General features: G+C 46.4%; 1 protein-coding gene across 4 annotated transcripts in view; it reads right to left on the bottom strand.

The window, feature by feature from the left end:
* Nucleotides 1-258: 258 nt before the first annotated feature.
* Nucleotides 259-21,772, bottom strand: part of FGF1 (fibroblast growth factor 1) — a 152,286-nt gene continuing 130,772 nt past the window's right edge. For 3 of the 4 annotated variants that reach the window (XM_066591241.1, XM_066591240.1, XM_066591239.1), the window contains exons 2-4: nucleotides 5,996-6,200; nucleotides 5,018-5,121; nucleotides 259-2,480 (exon numbers count right to left, since the gene is read on the bottom strand). In XM_066591241.1, coding sequence (XP_066447338.1) covers nucleotides 2,286-2,480; nucleotides 5,018-5,121; nucleotides 5,996-6,164 — 468 coding nt within the window. In that variant the 5' untranslated portion in view covers nucleotides 6,165-6,200 and the 3' untranslated portion in view covers nucleotides 259-2,285. The remainder of the gene's footprint in view (nucleotides 2,481-5,017; nucleotides 5,122-5,995; nucleotides 6,201-21,772) is intronic. The other variant, XM_066591242.1, reaches the window with a different exon arrangement.

Genomic DNA, 21,772 nt, shown 5'->3' on the forward strand with positions numbered 1-21,772 from the left:
CTTGAAAACCACTCAACAGGGTTCAAAACAGAGGCGTAACTTGAAGCTCCTGGTCCCCAATCAAAACCTGTAATGACCCTCAACTATAATGCTTTATTTCATAGTACTGGACTTCCTATATGGAGAAGAGAGGCCTTTTGGACCCCCTAAGGCCCCTTGGCCCGGGTGCAACCGCATCCCCTATAATTACGCCAATGGCTCAAAACAAACCAGAAGCAATAAAAACACAAGACTTTTAGTTGTAATTCCTGAATATTATATATTATATTAATTATATTAGATTTATTCACATGTATGAGAAGGACATTTTACACAACATCTCAATGCAGAACATACAATTATAATACTGATTACTAACAGTCATTTGGCTCAATATGTTATAATGCACATGATATCTTGCTTCCACAAACACAGCCAAGTATGTGTTATATTACAATATTATCTTGTTTTATGCAGGAGGCAGTATGAGAGGTATACTAGTGGTCCCTTCCTCTCTATTCCCCTCCCTCCAAACAAATATCAGCTGAGCTGGACATGCACTTCAGATAATTACTGATTGACGCCATCATACAAAAATGATGTTAGATCTGTCGGTCATGCATTTTTGTTGCAGATAAAGGGGGGCGATAGCTGTCAGACACCCCAAGCAGCAATTATCTCATGAGGAGCAAAGATTTGGGAATTTAGAAACCAAAATTCTCCATTTTGATGCAGCAACAGATGTTGCCCCACCAGATAGATATTAAATTCCTCTCAAGCAGGTTTCATAAACAATCATTTATTGTCTATGGCTAACTTTAGTTTCCTATAGTCTGGATGGAAAGCCATTGCACTTTACTTTCACAATTCTTTATAACCATGGCCATATTTGCCACTGGGCATCCGAGGGCAAGAGCCTAGGGCGGCTATGTTTAGAGGGCAGCTTTTAAATGGTACAATTTCTAAGCCCTGGCTGCTGTGCTTCAAGCACGATCCTGATGCAGAAGACATTAGCTCACTTAAATTGTTCCTCAGTTGCTTCCCGCCTCTGTTATATCAGCATAACACCTGTCACTTCTTGGCTGCACTTCGTATACCCTGTGACCTACGTCATGCGCCTATGCTGCTGCTGTCTTTTCTGCACAATGCATTCTTATATACTGTGTGCAGGGAAGACTGCCGCGATGTGGTAGCATAGACAGTGTACTGTAAAGACCACAGAGGCAAAAGCACATGACGGGGGGCATGGAGTATATGATGTCATTGGGGCAGACAGCGGCTGAGGAACAATTTGAGTGAGTTCATGTCTTACATGTGGCATCTCTGGCTGAGGTTACTCATTCATATGTTTCTCCCTAAACCCTTACTTTCTGTCTCAGAGTTCCATCTCAAATGCCAAAAACGGTTTTGAGTCGGAAACTTGGGACAGACCCATAGGCTATAATGTGTGAAGCAGCCAGTGATACACTTGTGTGCAACAAGCCTAAAAAGCACAAATGGAACTGAATCCTTGTGAAGCGGAGACAAAAGTGGTCTTCATTCCACACATTATAGCCTATGGCTCTGTGCCAGGGTTCCAACTCAATACAGATTTGGCATTTGAGATAGAAACCTGAGACAGAAATCAAGGGTGTAGGTAGAAAGTGGGTGCATTCACATATGTCTGGAGATCTGGCACAGTCTTACTCCAGCATAGTCGTAATTGGTGATTCCACCTTTGCAGGAAAAGAAGATTCATAAAAAATCATTAAAGATTGATTTCCACTTGCCAACTTTATAGACCGGGTAATTATAGTATTCTGCAACATTTTAGAACATTAATCCAGTCTTTATTTGTTCTACAACTCTGGGAGTGTTATGCGTGGATTTTTTGGCTTTTAGACAGTGTTATACATAAGTGTTTAGTGAACCAGTGAACCTGTAGAACCCTGTTTCAGGGAGAACTTTGCTAAAATCCTGGTTCGGGGTCGTACAAAAATGTCATGAATTGTTGTTAGCAAAGTTCGACCTGAAACAGGGTTCTACTGGTTCAGTTCGCTCAACAATAGTCAGCAGTATACTTTTGAGGTCTTGTCTATCACTAAAATCCGTATTAATTCCCCTGGTTGTCCAATGCTTTCCCTTTCATCCCAAGAATGATTTCCCTGGAATATAGTTAGGGCAAATATAACTTCTGCCTCCTGGATTTCTCTAAGACTAGGGTTTCTACGCATTTCCCTTTAATAATCTACTTTGGTCTTTGAACACAATGTAATTATTTACAGCAATGCCACACACAGCAAGTAACAGTAGTCACTAAGAAGTCTTTAGTCATTTGACACCGGTAATGGAAGGAACAGAATAGCCTTTTGGCCATAATGAGTCCGGGATCCACGCTTGCTTGTCCCATTCTTCTTAATGCCGACAAACCAGTTCAGCTCAGCGTACTTCTGTGACTTGTATGTATTATAGTTATTCTCTTCTACAGTCTCCAGAAACAGGCATTCCTCATTCAGCGTCATCTTAGAAAAAAAATAATAACCTCAGTTTATTGCTTGTGGGAAAACTAAACTTTGGTGTTATATTTAGAGAACTTGGATGGGATTGCTGTGTTAGAGCTACATTCTGGCTAGGCAAATTATTGCTGTTGGTCAGGACTTGAAACCAAAGCTACCCTGGACTTCCTGCTGCGGCACTGTCTGGGATTTATTTAAAATCTGCTCTTTTTGCATTTTTCGTTCACTGTAGGTAGTGTTTTACCACTAATAGAACCACTTCTGACAGATCTTTGGTTTTTTCACCGTCATATTTACATGCTCTGAGAAGGAATAGAAATACTTAATAGGGGGAATTCTGCAAAATTAGGAAGATCTGAAATAGTTCTTCAAATGGCTTTAATGGAGCAAGTATTCTACTCTATACACTATTCTGGTAATATTCTTTATACAAAGGTATAAATATAGGATTTTGTCTCTACACACTCTAAACACATTAGAGTTTGTCTCCAAACAGTCCCCAATAATTACTACTCATTTAATGTATTGTTCCGCTTCCTGTTCAAAACAAGTATAGAGATAATGCATGTTCTAATACGGGTAGGTCTTCAGTATGGGGCAGTAGCGAAGGGGCAAGGCGCCCTCTTTAAGTGAAAGCCCCGCATGACATGGGGGGGGGCTATGTAGCCAGGGAGCTTGTTGTGAAGGGGTTAAGAGGGTTTAGAATAGGTTAGGAATGTGCTGGAAGAAAGGAGGGGAAAAACAGGGATTGGCTGGGAGTGAAGTAGGCATTGGCATATAAAAAGGAGGGGGGAGAGTGAGGGCCATCCTTGAGGAGAGAAACAGCGGAGAAAGTCCTGCCATCCTGCTTGAAAGGTTTGCAGTTATTGTCATGGCAGCATTGGCGGGTCCTTAGAGTCGGTTGAAATTGGTTTGGGGAGAATTGGGAGGGTATTGTCCCACCCTCCTTGTGTAATTTGCTGGCGTCTGGTGAGGTGTGACTTGGCTAGTGGTGGGGGGCACTAACCCCCTCCGGCCGTAAGTCATAGTAGTGGTAGCCACCCAAGGGTGGCTTGTGGTCCTCCTGGGCCTGTTAGTACGGCGGGGGCAGTGTTCCTGGTTGGGAGATGTTTAGCACCAGATTGTGTAGCTCCAAGGACTTCCCCTCGTATGTTATAAAATATGTTTGTGTTTTTAGTATGTTAATACATTTGGCTGCTGTGGCCACTTTATCCAAAGATAAGCTGTTTGTCGTTATTTAGGGGTATGGTATGGCTGCAGCAAAAGGGTACTCTGGCCTGTGGGAAGACTATTGAGCTGTGGATAAAAGTGTGTGACACACTTTCAGAAGTTTTTGAAAATCGCTTAAGCATCACCAAACACATTTAGTCAATTTATAAAGCAATAAAGCAACATAACCATTGGAGTAACTACCAAAATACCAGGCATATGGTAGCTTCTGCTTTGGAGCCCATTTCCACTGAGACATAAGGATTAATAAATGATGACCATGGATGATAGAAGGAGGTGTAGAAAAAGTAATGTGGTCCTATTTTAGGTTTTACTATGGAGTTCTATGGTGACCCCTGGTGTGTGCATTATCCCTTTGCAGCATTACTTTTTGCAGCATTCCTGTGCTGTGACATCATATGCACACCAGACCATGCAATGGTATGCTGTCAATAGAGATAGACTAGCTATGGGGCCCTCAGGGTCAAATGGCGCTGGTCTTCTGCCCCATTTGTGGAACCTTTATCCCCTGAACCACCGGCCAATAGTAAAATTGTGGTTACATGCTTACACTGTCACGTTGATGCCGGGCGGAACCCTCAGTGCCCATCCAACTTCTCACTTTCCCACTGTCAGAATAGTGTGCAGCACACTGGGGGAAGAGTTGGATGGTGCACTCAGCTTTCTGACTGGGGTTAGTATGACAGTGTATGTAATCACATTTTAATGTCAGCCAGTGGTTTGGGAGGATAATGGTTCAGAGGGTAGTGAGAGGGGGCAGCTTGACTATTACTAAGCAGAAGCCATGGTAGGGGCCCCATCCCAGTTTTACTATTGGGCCCCATGAGGTCTGTTCACATGCTCATTATAGGCACTTTTAGTGGTGGACAAGGTGCAACATAGGTATTCTCATCAGTTTGTAGCTATGAAATCTGAAATGCTAGGTGTACTCTAACACCTTTCTATCATAGCTAGCATTACGTTTTTCAGGAATATATGCTACAGTAGGTGTTCTGTGGGTTTCAACCCGATCAACTAGCCTTAGATTCCCATGAACCTTGATGAACCTTGGGTGCCTATGACCTTGTCGCTGGTTCACTGATTGTTCTTACTTGGACCACTTTGGGGAGATACTAACTCCTACTTACAGGAAACACCTCACAAGACTTGCTGTTTTGGAAATGCTCTGTCCCAGTTGTCTGGCCATCACAATTTGGCTAGATTGGTGTAGAGTATGCTGGAGACTGCCATAAACCTATAATCAGTAGCATGGACTCAACTCAATCCAGTCCACCTTGAAAATGGTGCAATCATACCAAAATTTTCATACTCACCGATGCGTATAAAAGGCCAGTAGAGTCCATAGCCAAGTAATTTTCAGATCCAGTGTCCTTGATACACACCACACCAATGCTTTCTGAACTAAGTTGTAATCTAACTAACAAGAAGAGAAAAATATGACAGCAATCACAATGTACAAAGACAGCTCTCTTGTATAGTCCTCTTTTTGGGTACAATATGTTATACAACATCATTTAGAAAAGAAAATTTAACTTTAGCTAACTTTTTCCCCTGTTTTAGGTTGTTGGCCTATTTGGGAACCTACGTTTTGTGAATCCAGCGTCGGTTCCATTCTGGTTTCTGTCCCGATGCAGGGACGACGCCAGTTCTGGATTAAGCAGCGCAATGCGAAAGAAGCCTTAGGGTTGTTTCACACGGGTCATCATGATTTTGCCACGAGAAGCTCGTGGCAAAACCGCATCTTTGTTTCTGCAAATTTTGAGCGTCAGCGATGATTTTTTTTACACTAATCTCACATCTCATTGCTCCTGCCCATGGTAAAATTGCTCAAGAAAATCGTACAAGTCAATGGGAATTTCTAATCCGAAAATTTCATCACAACACAAGTTTGTGAATATGAAGCCCTCCTTCCAGTTATCTGAGCAACTTTAGACGCACTACTCAAACCTTTCTCTTTCAGTAGTTCATAGATGGGGCTTCTATGTATTACATAATCCGCCATTTATTTGCAGAAGCTACAGTAGAAATGTATAGCTAGACTTGGCTTTTCCAGTGATTACAGCAGATCACTGGGGATAGAGAATCTGGATAAAATGATGGTGTTACCACTCATTTATCAAGGTTTTCTACCTGGCACATGATGCAGTGGGGGACAGACCTACTATGCTTCTGTTCACATTACAATAATATTTTTTTTCCTAGTGATGAAGTTGTAAATGGATTCCAGATAACTAACTGCATCTTATAACATAGGATTGCAGTAAAGTAATTTTGCACCAATAGACACTTACTGTTCTGGTCATCCCTGTCTCTTGTTCCATCTACTACTCCATCTGGGAGTATACGCAAGAAGTACCCTCCATTACTGCAGTAAAGGAGCTTCGGTTTCTTGTAATTTCCCATTGGAAGGTCAAACTTCTCTGTCATTAGGTTGAAAGTTGTGATATCCCCCTCTGCCATGTTCTTGACTTTTTGGGGAATTCTTCGCTTTTAGCACTGCAAAGTATAAAACATAGACATTCTTACCAGAAATGGTAAAACTGCGAACACTTTTACATCAAAGTAATACATTGTGAAAGATTAGCAACTTACAGGTAGACCTTATTGTTCGAAGTGTAACTTGTTCTACATTTTTGTGAACAGACTAACTAATCTGTTCAACAAAATAAAACAAATATCTATACTTTTCTGGGGGGTGGACTTGGATACATAATTTTGAGAAAATTTGCAATATATTTAATAACAGGATTTTGCTTATTTTGCTCCTTGAAATGATTGATGAACCTTCCTTCACACAGATTCAGCGGTTTCTATATATAATCTGCGCACGACTTCTTAGCAAGTAGTGTACAGATGACAAGAAATGTGCTGCTGACAAAAATGGAAGCAAACGGCCGAACAGTCATAAATCATGAATGATCATTCGTGACAGCCATTCATCCCGGAAAAATTGCCCTGTGTAAAAGGTCTTTCAATGAGCATTAATTGGTTACTGTTAGAGATGAGCGAGAGTACTCGGTAAGGACAGATACTCGAGCCAGTATCGTCCTTACCGAGTACCTGACTGCTCGCCCGCAAAGATTCGGGTGCCAGCGTTGGGCGGCGGGGTGGAATGGGAGGGAGATCTCTCTCTCTCTTCCCCCTGCTCCTTCCTGCTCACTCCTGCAACACAGCGCTCACCCCCGCCGGCACCGGAGTCTTTGCGGGCGAGCAGGCAGTTATTCGGTAAGGACGATACTTGCTCAAGTTACTGTCATTTAAAAAAAATCTCTGAATATTGGGAATCTAGTAATGAGATCCGGAGAAATTGTGAGACCAAAGATGCTGCCATTGGCTCCCTTCAACTTTACTTGAAGAGTTGAATATTGATCATAAGAAACATACTGTCTATAGTTCTCGAAGGAACAGTGATGGGAAGTGAAGGGGCACCGTGCCCAAGTACATCATTGAGCATCTCAGCTCACAGACCCCTATCAATTACAATTTCCAGCATGGTGGGAAAAAGTTATACCTTAGCATTACTGTTTAAACCAGTCACATAGAAAATGCAGCATGTTATAGAGCAGGAGGAGATGAGCAGATTGAAATATAGCTTTTTGGGAAAAAAATTTAGTATAACTTGCAATTTATTCATTTATATCTCTGCTCATCCTGAGCTGAACAGCCCAGTGGGCGGTCCTGGCAGTGATTGACAGCTATTTCTCTGTGCACAGTCATATACAAATAACTGTCAATCACTGATAGGACCGCCCACTGGATGTAAATGAATAAAATACAAGTTACACTGAATCATTTCCTACAAAACTATGTACAATCTGCTCAGCTCTACCTGCTCTATAACATGCAGCTCACAGTTTGGACAGCATGATCAGGATGGCAAGTTCCCTTTAAATGGATTTCACTGTGACACAGACTTCTTCACAGTTTCTTGTAATTTTTAAGATTTAATTATGTTTTTCATGTTTCAAGCTTTTTTCTGATTCTGATCAATCAATCATTCTGTTGTTCTTTCACAACTCATAAATGAGAAGTTTAATTATTACAAATAAACGAAAAATATGTAGAAAAGGGCAGATTTACTGCAGAAAATGCACCAGTTTTCTGGCAGAAATGGTCTTCCACATTTATGATCAGACACTTTTGTTTGACAAGTCTGAATAGAAAAGGACAAAGAGATAGAAAAGGGGTGGAGCAAACCCGGTGTGTATGAGGGTCCGGAGCCCGGTAAGATGTCCAGGGACCAAAAGCTTCAGGGAGCTGAAGAGAAAAGGGGTGTGGATTTGTGTGAAAGTTAATTTCACTAGGAGGAGCTGCCAACCAGATCGAGCCACCAACCAGTGGATAAAATGGATCAAATGGAGAAATAATACTAGCAATCCGGCGACGCTCTCCAAAGAATTTTAACAGGCAGTGGAATAAGATTTATCCAACTTTTCTTTTTATTGTGTCAATTAAACTAGCAGATATGCATTTCAGGTTAGGCCCCTTCATTAGTCAAACTGGGTTAAGGTCCTTTTAGACAAACAATGCTCGACACTCATCCGCACACATACTAGCTCTCATGCAGCTAGTATCGTTAGCTCTCAGTGGGAAGGCTGGATGAGATTTCTCTTCTCATGCTCCGCAACCCCTCTCCTTTGACATAACACAGCGGCTATTCAGTACTGAACGGCTGCTATTTACACTGAACGATGAGTGATCAGCTCATCATCCATTGTGTATGCTGCATAAATAATTGACGATGAGCTGATCGCTCATTGTTCAGTGTGAATAGCGGCCGTTTAGTACTGAACAGCTGCTGTGTTATGTCAATGAAGAGGGGCGGGGGAGCGAGAGGAGAGAAATCTCTTGCAGCTGCCATGCCCCCTGCTGGCTGCTCTGTGAGCGGGTCCAGCACTACTGGCTACCGTGCAGGAGCATGGGAGCGTGGAAACACAGGGGCAAGTGTCAGGCAATGTTTGCCCGACATTTGTCCCATGTAAACTAAGCTTTAGACATAACTCTTGGGGCTGAAAAATAAACCCAAGAGCGCTGGTTTTACAAGAAGGTGCTGTGAGCCTGCCAGGGAACAGCAGGAGAAGTGGTTGTGAGGTCTTAATTGACACAATAAAAAGAGAAGTTGGATAAATCTTATCCCACTGCCTATTGAAATTCATTGGAGAGCGGCGTCGGATTACCAGTATTGTTTCTCCATTTGCTGAATAGAAAAGGAGGCTTGGATTTGCAAGAGGAGGCCATGGTTTTGTGGAAATTGGGCATGGCCCTAAATGCTACTTTTGGAGCCAAACATGCACCAAATGTTTTCACTAAATCTGCCGTATAATTAAACCAACTAATAAGTGGAGTAAACTCAGACTAGACAGTCTAAAGATGCGCCAGATTTATCATCCAGCATGAGGCAGTGTGATAAATCTAGTGTTTTTAAGACTGTCTAGGTTTGCACTCTTTAACTATTAGACAGTAGCATTAGTAAATCTGAACCAATAGGTTAGACAGCAACCAACAGAGAAACAATAAGTACATATATTATACTTTCCAGAAGTATATAAAGAAAAACAAGGCAAAATATCTTGACTACAAAAGAGTTTGCATAAAATATGTGCAGATCATATATCCTCTAACTACCACTACTATTACATGGGGTGAGCGGATACAATGGACAGTTTCTTCTTCCTGTGATGCCACATCTTTGTAAAAAAGAAACCCTCTGACCAGACTAATAGGTTTTGACTTAACAAAATTTAGCTAGAAATTGGAGAAAGTAGACCCTATCTGTCAATCATGTCGAACATCAAGTGGAAAATCTTATTAAAAGGTAGGCTTACGCTGTTAAAAAACCTAGAAACATCATCTTTTTTGTCATTTTAGTTAGCCGTAGACATTAGAGACACTGAGCCAATGTCCATAACCTCTTACTATCCTATAAGCATAAAGATTAAAGATGAGCGAACGTACTCGTCCGTGCTTGATATTCGTGCGAATATTAGGGTGTTCGGGATGCTCATTACTCGTAACGAGTACCAAGCGGTGTTCCGGTTACTTTCAGTTTCCTCTCTGAGACGTTAGCGCGCTTTTCTGGCCAATTGAAAGACAGGGAAGGCATTACAACTTCCCCCTGTGACGTTCAAGCCCTATACCACCCCCCTGCTGTGAGTGGCTGGGGCGATCAGATGTCACCCGAGTATAAAAGTCGGCCCCTCCCGCGGCTCGCCACACATGCCTTGTGAGTTAGCTGAGGGAAAGTACTATCGTGCTGGTGCTGCTGTAGGGAGAGCGTTAGGAGTCAGTGTAGGCTTCAAGAACCCCAACGGTCCTTCTCAGGGCCACATCTACCTGTGTGCAGGCTGCTGCTAGCAGTGTTTTTTTTTTTTGTTTTCTCAAAATCGGCAGTGCAGAGCATTGCACCCGGCATTAGGGACAGAAGTGGTGTATAGGCAGGGAGAGTGTTAGGAGTGAGTGTAGCCTTCAAGAACCTCAACGGTCCTTTCTAGGGCCAAATTTAACCGTGTGCAGTACTGTCCAGGCTGCTGTTAGCTGTGCTGCATATTTTTTTTTTTCTAAAAATCGTCTGTGCAGAGCATTGCACCCTCCATTGATACTACAGGGAAAGAATTGTGTAGGCAGGGCCACAACACAGTTATTGTTCATTGAATATACGCAGTGGGTCCTTCCCTTTGCTAAAAAGGACAAAAAATTATATTTGGCCAGCCTGTGTCAGTCCTAAGGTCTCCGTGTACGTGTGTGCTGCGTGGAGAACGTACAAAAATCAGACGCAACCAGCTACGGTTTACTGCAGGCTTGCGCCATTGTCTTTCCTGACTGGCAAATACCTGCTCTGCTAGAGTTAATAACTCTGCTACACTAAAGTTGTGTGTCACTTTTTCAGGGCCACACTACAGTTCTAAAAGTTATTGTTCATTGAATATACGCAGTGGGTCCTTCCCTTTGCTAAAAAGGACAAAAAATTATATTTGGCCAGCCTGTGTCAGTCCTAAGGTCTCCGTGTACGTGTGTGCTGCGTGGACAACGTACAAAAATCAGACGCAACCAGCTACGGTTGAGTGCAGCCTTGCGCCATTGTCTTTCCTGACTGGCAAATACCTGCTCTGCTAGAGTTAATAACTCTGCTACACTATAGTTGTGTTACACTTTTTGAGGGCCACACCACAGATATTAAACTTCTTGTTCATTGAATATACGCAGTGGGTGCTTCCCTTTGCAAAAAAGGAAAAGAAATTATATTTGGCCTGCCCGTGTCAGTCCTAAGGTCTCCGTGTACGTGTGTGCTGCGTGGACAACGTACAAAAATCAGACGCAACCAGCTACGGTTTACTGCAGGCTTGCGCCATTGTCTTTCCTGACTGGCAAATACCTGCTCTGCTAGAGTTAATAACTCTGCTACACTATAGTTGTGTGACACTTTTTGAGGGCCACACCACAGATATTAAACTTCTTGTTCATTGAATATACGCAGTGGGTGCTTCCCTTTGCAAAAAAGGAAAAGAAATTATATTTGGCCTGCCTGTGTCAGTCCTAAGGTCTCCGTGTACGTGTGTGCTGCGTGGACAACGTACAAAAATCAGACGCAACCAGCTACGGTTGAGTGCAGCCTTGCGCCATTGTCTTTCCTGACTGGCAAATACCTGCTCTGCTAGAGTTAATAACTCTGCTACACTAAAGTTGTGTGTCACTTTTTCAGGGCCACACTACAGTTCTAAAAGTTATTGTTCATTGAATATCCGCAGTGGGGTCTTCCCTTTGCAAAAAAGGAAAAGAAATTATATTTGGCCAGCCTGTGTCAGTCCTAAGGTCTCCGTGTACGTGTGTGCTGCGTGGAGAACGTACAAAAATCAGACGCAACCAGCTACGGTTGAGTGCAGCCTTGCGCCATTGTCATTCCTGACTGGCAAATACCTGCTCTGCTAGAGTTAATAACTCTGCTACACTATAGTTGTGTGACACTTTTTGAGGGCCACACCACAGATATTAAACTTCTTGTTCATTGAATATACGCAGTGGGTGCTTCCCTTTGCAAAAAAGGAAAAGAAATTATATTTGGCCTGCCTGTGTCAGTCCTAAGGTCTCCGTGTACGTGTGTGCTGCGTGGACAACGTACAAAAATCAGACGCAACCAGCTACGGTTTACTGCAGGCTTGCGCCAATTTCTTTCCTGCCTGGGAAATCAAATCACTGGTAATACAGCATGCTGAGGGGTAGGGGTAAGCCTAGAGGACGTGGACGTGGACGTGGCCGAGGACGCGTAGGCCCAAGTGAGGGTGTGGCACAGGCCGAGCTCCTGATCCAGGTGTGTCGCAGCCGACTGCTGCGCGATTAGGAGAGAGGCACGTTTCTGGCGTCCCCACATTCATCGCCCAATTAATGGGTCCACGCGGGAGACCTTTATTAGAAAATGAGCAGTGTGAGCAGGTCCTGTCCTGGATGGCAGAAAGTGCTTCGAGCAACCTATCGTCCAGCCACAGTTCTGCGCCGTCCACTGCTGCATATCCGAATCCTCTGTCTGCTGCTCCTCCTTCCTCCCAGCCTCCTCACTCCACTACAATGACACCTGCTCAGGAGCGGGAACACTCCCAGGAACTGTTCTCGGGCCCCTGCTCAGATTGGGCAGCAGTGGTTCCTCTCCCACCAGAGGAGTTTATCGTCACTGATGCCCAACCATTCGAAAGTTCCCGGGGTCCGGGGGAAGAGGCTGGGGACTTCCGCCAACTGTCTCAAGAACTTTCTGTGGGTGAGGAGGACAATGACGATGAGACACAGTTGTCTTGCAGTGAGGTAGTAGTAAGGGCAGTAAGTCCAAGGGAGCAGCGCACAGAGGATTCGGAGGAAGAGCAGCAGGACGATGAGGTGACTGACCCCACCTGGTGTGCAACGCCTACTCAGGACAGGTCTTCAGAGGGGGAGGCAAGGGCATCAGCAGGGCAGGTTGCAAGAGGCAGTGCGGTGGCCAGGGGTAGAGGCAGGGCCAGACCGAATAATCCACCAAGTGTTTCCCAAAGCACACCCTCGCGCCATGCCACCCTGCAGAGGCTCTAAGGTCTGGCAGTTTTTCACAGAGACGCCTGACGACCGACGAACAGTGGTGTGCAACCTTTGTCGCGCCAAGATCAGCCGGGGAGCCACCACCAACAGCCTCACCACCACCAGCATGCGCAGACATATGATGGCCAAGCACCCCACAAGGTGGGACGAAGGCCGTTCACCGCCTCCGGTTTGCACCGCTGCCTCTCCCCCTGTGCCCCAACCTGCCACTGAGATCCAACCTCCCTCTCAGGACACAGGCACAATTGTCTCATGGCCTGCACCCACACCCTCACCTCCGCTGTCCTCGGCCCCATCCAGCAATGTCTCGCACCGCACAGTCCAGCCGTCGCTAGCGCAAGTGTTGGAGCGCAAGCGCAAGTACGCCACCACGCACCCGCACGCTCAATCGTTAACCGTCCACATAGCCAAATTTATCAGCCTTGAGATGCTGCCGTATAGGGTTGTGGAAACGGAGTCCTTCAAAGCTATGATGGCGGTGGCGGCCCCGCGCTACTCAGTTCCCAGTCGCCACTACTTTTCCCGATGTGCCGTCCCAGCCCTGCACGACCACGTCTCCCGCAACATTGTACGCGCCCTCACCAATGCGGTTAGTGGCAAGGTCCACTTAACTACGGACACGTGGACAAGCACAGGCGGGCAGGGCCACTACATCTCCCTGACGGCACATTGGGTGAATTTAGTGGAGGCTGGGACAGAGTCAGAGCCTGGGACCGCTCACGTCCTACCCACCCCCAGAATTGCGGGCCACAGCTCGGTGGTGGTATCTGCGGCGGTGTATGCTTCTTCCACTAAAGCACCCTCCTCCTCCTCCTCCTCCTCAACCTCTGTCTCGCAATCTAGATGTGTCAGCAGCAGCAGGACGTCGCCAGCAGTCGGTGTCGCGCGGCGTGGCAGCACAGCGGTGGGCAAGCGTCAGCAGGCCGTGCTGAAACTACTCAGCTTAGGAGATAGGAGGCACACGGCCCACGAATTGCTGCAGGGTCTGACAGAGCAGACCGACCATTGGCTTGCGCCGCTGAGCCTCCAACCGGGCATGGTCGTGTGTGACAACGGCCGTAACCTGGTGGCGGCTCTGCAGCTCGGCAGCCTCACGCACGTGCCATGCCTGGCCCACGTCTTTAATTTGGTGGTTCAGCGCTTTCTGAAAAGCTACCCACGCTTGTCAGACCTGCTCGTAAAGGTGCGCCGGCTCTGTGCACATTTCCGCAAGTCCCACACGGACGCTGCCACCCTGCGCACCCTGCAACATCGCTTTAATCTGCCAGTGCACCGACTGCTGTGCGACGTGCCCACACGGTGGAACTCTACGCTCCACATGTTGGCTAGGCTCTATGAGCAGCGTAGAGCTATAGTGGAATACCAACTCCAACATGGGCGGCGCAGTGGGAGTCAGCCTCCTCAATTCTTTTCAGAAGAGTGGCCCTGGTTGGCAGACATCTGCCAGGTCCTTCGAAACTTTGATCAGTCTACCCAGGTGGTGAGCGGCGATGCTGCAATCATTAGCGTCACCATTCCTCTGCTATGCATCTTGAGAACTTCCCTGCAAACCATAAAGGCAGCCGCTTTGCGCTCGGAAACAGAGCCGGGGGAAGACAGTATATCGCTGGATAGTCAGAGCACCCTCCTGTCTATATCTCAGTGCGTTCAGGAGGAGGAGGATGAGGAGGATGAGGAGGAGGGGGAAGAGACAGCTTGGCCCACTGCTGACGGTACACATGCTGCTGGGCTGTCATCATTTCAGCGTGTATGGCCTGAGGAGGAGGAGGAGGAGGAGGATCCTGAAAGTGATCTTCCTAGTGCGGACAGCCATGTGTTGCGTACAGGTACCCTGGCACACATGGCTGACTTCATGTTAGGATGCCTTTCTCGTGACCCTCGCATTCAACGCATTCTGGCCACTACGGATTACTGGGTGTACACACTGCTCGACCCACGCTATAAGGAGAACCTTCCCAGTCTCATTCCCGAAGAGGAAAGGGGTTCGAGAGTGTTGCTATACCACAGGACCCTGGCGGACAAGCTGATGGTAAAATTCCCAGCCGACAGCGCTAGTGGCAGAAGGCGCAGTTCCGAGAGCAAGGTAGCAGGGGAGGTGCGGAGATCGAGCAGCATGTACAGCCCAGACAGTGCAACAGTCTTTAAGAGCCTGGCCAGCTTTATGGCTCCCCAGCAAGACTGTGTCACCGCTCCCCAGTCAAGGCTGAGTCGGCGGGAGCACTGTAAAAGGATGGTGAGGGAGTACGTAGCCGATCGCACGACCATCCTCGGTGACGCCTCTGCCACCTACAACTACTGGGTGTCGAAGCTGGACACGTGGCCTGAACTAGCACTGTATGCCCTGGAGGTGTTTGCTTGTCCTGCGGCTAGCGTCTTGTCGGAGAGGGTGTTTAGTGCGGCTGGGGGAATCATCACAGATAAGCGTACCCGCCTGTCAACCGACAGTGCCGACAGGCTAACACTCATCAAGATGAACAAAGCCTGGATTTCCCCAGACTTCTCTTCTCCACCAGCGGACAGCAGCGATACGTAAGCAATACGTATTATGCACCCGCGGATGGAAGCTACGTTCTCTCTCACCATCCAAAACGGGGACATTTCTGCTTCATCAATCTGTGTCTAATATTCCTCCTCCTCTTCCTGCTCCTCCTCCTGAAACCTCAGGTAATCACGCTGAACGGGCAATTTTTCTTAGGGCCACAAGGCTCACTCATCTAATTTTTCGAAACAATTTTTATATGTTTCAATGCTCTTAAAAGCGTTGAAACTTTAACTTGAACCAATTTTTCGTTAAACTGGGCTGCCTCCAGGCCTAGTTACCACTTAAGCCACATTAACCAAAGCGATTAATGGGTTTCACCTGCCATCTTGGTTGGGCATGGCCAATTTTTACTGAGGTACATTAGTACTGTTGGTACACCAATTTTTTGGGGCCCTCACCTACAGTGTAATCATAGCAATTTGTATGTTCTTCACCTGCACTCATGGTACAGAAGTGTGTGTGGGGTTGGCCTACACTTTAGCTACATAAATGTAACTTGGGCCTTGGCTATACTGCAGCTACTGAAATGGAACGAAGACTGCGCTCCCACTATACTGCTGCTTCGGAATTGTTACTGGGGCCTGTCTTGAGTGCTACTATTGCTGACATGGAACGAAGACTGCGCTCCCGCTATAATGCTGCTAGTGATATGTTAGTGGGGCCTGTCTTGAGTGCTACTATTGCTGACATGGAACGAAGACTGCGCTCCCGCTATAATGCTGCTAGTGATATGTTAGTGGGGCCTGTCTTGAATGCTACTATTGCTGACATGGAACGAAGACTGCGCTCCCGCTATAATGCTGCTAGTGATATGTTAGTGGGGCCTGTCTTGAGTGCTACTATTGCTGACATGGAACGAAGACTGCGCTCCCGCTATAATGCTGCTAGTGATATGTTAGTGGGGCCTGTCTTGAGTGCTACTATTGCTGACATGGAACGAAGACTGCGCTCCCGCTATAATGCTGCTAGTGATATGTTAGTGGGGCCTGTCTTGAGTGCTACTATTGCTGACATGGAACGAAGACTGCGCTCCCGCTATAATGCTGCTAGTGATATGTTAGTGGGGCCTGTCTTGAGTGCTACTATTGCTGACATAGAACGAAGACTGCGCTCCCGCTATAATGCTGCTAGTGATATGTTAGTGGGGCCTGTCCTAATGCTACGGCTGAAATGTTACGAATTCTGGGCTCTGCCTATACCGCTGCTAATGGTATGTCTCTGGGGTGTGGAAACAGAGGCTTCCCAAAGACATGATGGCGGCGAGGCCATTTCCCACCAACGCGGTTACTGTAAAGGTGCATATAACCACGGACACGTGTAGAGGACACGTAGTGCCTCAAAAACATCCCCCTCCTCCTCCAACAGGGAAAACAAACATTCTTGGCAAATGCCTTTGCATTGGTTCGTCTGGTGGCAGTCCAAGAATTTCACCTTTACCGACACTACAAGAGAGACCCCCCACCATCCCCCCGCCACGGCCCACTTAATCCTGGCCACATTCCAAAAACCAACTACATAAAACCGCGCTACCAGGTCCGCAGTCACCACCACATTACCACCAACGCGGTTACTGTTAAGGTGCATATAACCACGGACACGTGTAGAGGACACGTAGTGCCTCAAAAACATCCCCCTCCTCCTCCAACAGGGAAAACAAACATTCTTGGCAAATGCCTTTGCATTGGTTCGTCTGGTGGCAGTCCAAGAATTTCACCTTTACCGACACTACAAGAGAGACCCCCCACCATCCCCCCGCCACGGCCCACTTAATCCTGGCCACATTCCGAAAACCAACTACATAAAACCGCGCTACCAGGTCCGCAGTCACCACCACATTACCACCAACGCGGTTACTGTTAAGGTGCATATAACCACGGACACGTGTAGAGGACACGTAGTGCCTCAAAAACATCCCCCTCCTCCTCCAACAGGGAAAACAAACATTCTTGGCAAATGCCTTTGCATTGGTTCGTCTGGTGGCAGTCCAAGAATTTCACCTTTACCGACACTACAAGAGAGACCCCCCACCATCCCCCCGCCACGGCCCACTTAATCCTGGCCACATTCCGAAAACCAACTACATAAAACCGCGCTACCAGGTCCGCAGTCACCACCACATTACCACCAACGCGGTTACTGTTAAGGTGCATATAACCACGGACACGTGTAGAGGACACGTAGTGCCTCAAAAACATCCCCCTCCTCCTCCAACAAGGAAAACAAACATTCTTGGCAAATGCCTTTGCATTGGTTCGTCTGGTGGCAGTCCAAGAATTTCACCTTTACCGACACTATAAGAGAGACCCCCCACCATCCCCCCGACACGGCCCACTTAATCCTGGCCACATTCCGAAAACCAACTACATAAAACCGCGCTACCAGGTCCGCAGTCACCACCACATTACCACCAACGCGGTTACTGTTAAGGTGCATATAACCACGGACACGTGTAGAGGACACGTAGTGCCTCAAAAACATCCCCCTCCTCCTCCAACAGGGAAAACAAACATTCTTGGCAAATGCCTTTGCATTGGTTCGTCTGGTGGCAGTCCAAGAATTTCACCTTTACCGACACTACAAGAGAGACCCCCCACCATCCCCCCGCCACGGCCCACTTAATCCTGGCCACATTCCGAAAACCAACAAAATAAAACCGCGCTACTAGGTCCGCAGTCACCACCACATTACCACCAACGCGGTTACTGTTAAGGTGCATATTACCAGTCTGACTGGGGCATGCAGACACCTTGACAGAATGAGTGGCACATAGGTTCACCATTGCTATGCCCACGTGTGCAGCTCCTGATGGCGGTGGCACAGGATTCTATTTCTCATTGCTTCTGTACAGCATTGTGGGCTATCGCCCCGCCACTTTTAAAGAGGGTCGCTGCCTAGCCGTGCCAACCTCTGCAGTGTGTGCCTGCGGTTCCTCCTCATGGCAGACGCACTTCTAAATAGACATGAGGGTGGTGTGGCATGAGGGCAGCTGAAGGCTGCGCAGGGACAGTTTGGTGTGCGCTGTGGGGGGGAGGGGGGGCGGTTGGGCAGCATGTAAGCCAGGAGAAGTGGCAGTGGAGTGTCATGCAGGCAGTGATTGTGCTTTGTTGGAGGTAGTGTGGTGCTTAGCTAAGGTATCCATTGCTAATTAGGGCTTTTCAGAAGTAAAAGTTTTTGGGAGGGGGGGGGGGCGCACTTGCCGCTATTGTGGCTTAATAGTGGGACCTGTGAACTTGAGATGCAGCCCAACATGTAGCCCCTCGCCTGCCCTATCCGTTGCTGTGTCGTTCCCATCACTTTCTTGAATTGCCCAGATTTTCACACAAGGAAACCTTAGCGAGCATCGGCGAAATACAAAAATGCTCGGGTCGCCCATTGACTTCAATGGGGTTCGTTACTCGAAACGAACCCTCGAGCATCGCGAAAAGTTCGTCCCGAATAACGAGCACCCGAGCATTTTGGTGCTCGCTCATCTATAATAAAGATACATAAGCATCAGACTGGTTAAAAACTCAACACAATTAATCTTTTTTTTCTTTCTACAGCAGATGTGCGGAAAATGGTCTGGGATTTCCTATAGACTTCTGATTTCAGAAATCAAGCAGAACTGTATTAAAATGAATGAACACTCATGGTGTTGGGTCTGCCAAACTTCCAGATTAAAATTTAACAAATATATTTGAACAGTAAGTAAGTCGCATTCATAGTCGTAGACTTCCAAGTTGCGCACATCCAACTTTTATCTTACAGTAGCACTGCTGATAAACAATAAAACTTTCTATAATGTTGGCTTCAAGTCCATACTATAGACACAGGAAGGATTAGTTATCAGTGTTGTATTGCACTATTGCGTTCTCATCCGCAATACATGAACAGATCATTTGCTGTATGCCAATTAATCTCTAGTTCTCTCACAACAACTTTGGTAACATACATTTTATTGTAATCAACTGTTTTAATATTTTGTCGAGTCATTCAATTGTTTCTTAGTCTAATATTTGGCCTGCCATGAACAGTCGGATTTAGAATATTAAAGGGGTTTTCCAGGACTACAATATTGATGATATACAGTACATAAGTCATCAATATCAGATTGATGTAGTTGTACCCCTGGCAACCTCTCTGATCAGCTGTTTAAAAGGGTTGTTTGAATGCATCAGCACTAGCACAGCACCATACACAGTCCCATTTCAGTGAACGGGAGAGAGCTGCAGTACCATTCCACTATTAGTGTTCAACTACTGGGCACAGCTGATTGGCAGGGGTGCCAGGTGTCAATCCTTAGGATAGGCCATCAATATTATCACCTTAACGACCGCCGATAAGCCTTTGGACGGCCTGTATCGGCGGTCAATGTATGAAGAGAGATCGCAGGGCGAACTCTCTTTATACAGCACCGGTGTCAGCTCTTTATGACAGCTGACACCTGTAGGCAATAGCTGCAATCAGCCGCGTGGCTGATCAGCGCTATTAACCCTTTAAATGCCGCTGTCAAAAAACTATTTCATGTCAATATTGGTCTTATTCCCTGAATTTGTATTGGGTATTGCTAATGGGCTTAATGAGCATACTATTTTGGGAATTCAGTGAACATTGTATCAGGAATGGAAGCCGATTACTGCCCATTGTTTTATGGGGAATACAATTATTTACTAAAATAGACATATCAGGACAGTGACGGGTCTTCTTTTAAGGGGTTCTCCCACCACAAAGCATTACATATACCTTATTTGTAATTTGGCAACCTTCCCTCTGCTCACCGCCGCTCTACGACTTTGTTTACAGCCATACAGAGATAAGAGTTTTGAGAACATATCTGGCACATGGTGCAGTCTAACAAGTGAGAACGTTTAGACAAGAAGTGAGGGATCGAGTCTTCTATATTGAATGGTAAAAGTAATAAGCGAACATAAAACATTTTTTGAGATGGAAAGTCTCTTCTATACGCTGGGGTAAGGGAAGTAGGAAGGGGGAAAAGGTTAGAGAAGGGAAGCAAAAAAAATAAAAGTTACAAACATGGTATGTTGGAAATATGCATAGTACAAAAGCAGCGTTACATAAATATGCAGAAGAAGCGGAGAGGGGAGGAGGTGCTGCTGTGGGCGCACACACTTCCACCCACAGCAGTGCTGCAAACAGGAGCAGTGGTGCTCTGAAGACAAGGAGGAGGGTAAGTATATGGGTTTCAGTGGGGGCTCTATACCTACTGGGGCTACTGTGGGGGTCACTATTACTACTGGCACCACTGTGGGGGTCACTATTACTACTGAGACTACTGTGGGGGGTCCCTATTACTACTGGGGCTACTGTGGGGGTCACTTACTACTGGAGCTACTGTGGAGGTCACTATTACTACTGGCACCACTGTGGGGGTCACTATTATTACTGAGGCCACTGTGGGGGTCACTATTATTACTGAGGCCACTGTGGGGGTATTATTACTAGTGAGACACTGTGGGGGTCACTTTTACTACTGAGACCACTGTGGGGTCACCATTACTACTGAGGTCACTGTGGGGGGGTGGGAGTGTCACTATTTCTACTGAGGCCTCTGTGGGGAGGTACTATTGCTACTGAGGCCACTATGGGGAGTCACTATTACTTCTGGGGCCTATATAGGGGACACTATTACTACTGGCTCTTCTCTGCATGTGGCAGCATACCTCTAGCTGACTTAGGGTATATGTTTACATGTGGTGGAAATGCTGCAGAATGTCCTTAGTGGAAATTCTGCAGCTTTTCTGCATCCAAAAAACAGCCAAAATGCATACCATTGGTGCCCACACCTGATTTCATACTATGCGGCACTCCCCCTAACCTTCTCTGTAGGCTTCACCCTGTCAGCTCTTCCCGGCTTTCAGTACCCAGCGGCTTGGTCAGGTGATGCTGGTCAGGTGCCGCCACTACAGGTCGCTGGGAACCAAAAGTCGGGGAGCACTCACAGCGGGAAGCCTATGGAGGAGGTGAGGAGGAGCACCGAATAGTATGAAATCAGGTACACAGCTGATTTCCAGTCAAAATCTGCACCAATGGTACAGATTTTAACAGTTTTTTTGGATGCGAAATGCTGCGGAATTAGCTCCCTCTTTTTTGAAACAGCCACGTACATTTTATAACGATGGAGGTAAAAATCACATGTTGTGATAACCCCGCCCCTGACCACACCCCTTTGTCCCACTTTGACCCTGGAGAAACCTTAGATTATCCATTAGACATGCATCAAAAGTCAGATCAGAAGTGGCAACCATGGAGAATTGTATAAAAACTTGTCCTCATACCGTTAATAGTGGCAGCTGCTCATTACTGTAGTACTGCAACATTGTAAGCCTATGTTATTGCTGGAGAGGTGTAACTTACAGTAACCTTCCATTTACTAATAGCTAGAAACATACGGCGTTTGACTCTATTCTGCTTAAAACAAACAGATGCATTAATGCTGACAAGTCACATAGACCATTTCTATTTCTAGAAC

Source organism: Eleutherodactylus coqui, chromosome 2 (genome assembly GCF_035609145.1).
Source record: "Eleutherodactylus coqui strain aEleCoq1 chromosome 2, aEleCoq1.hap1, whole genome shotgun sequence".
NCBI lineage: Eukaryota > Metazoa > Chordata > Amphibia > Anura > Eleutherodactylidae > Eleutherodactylus > Eleutherodactylus coqui.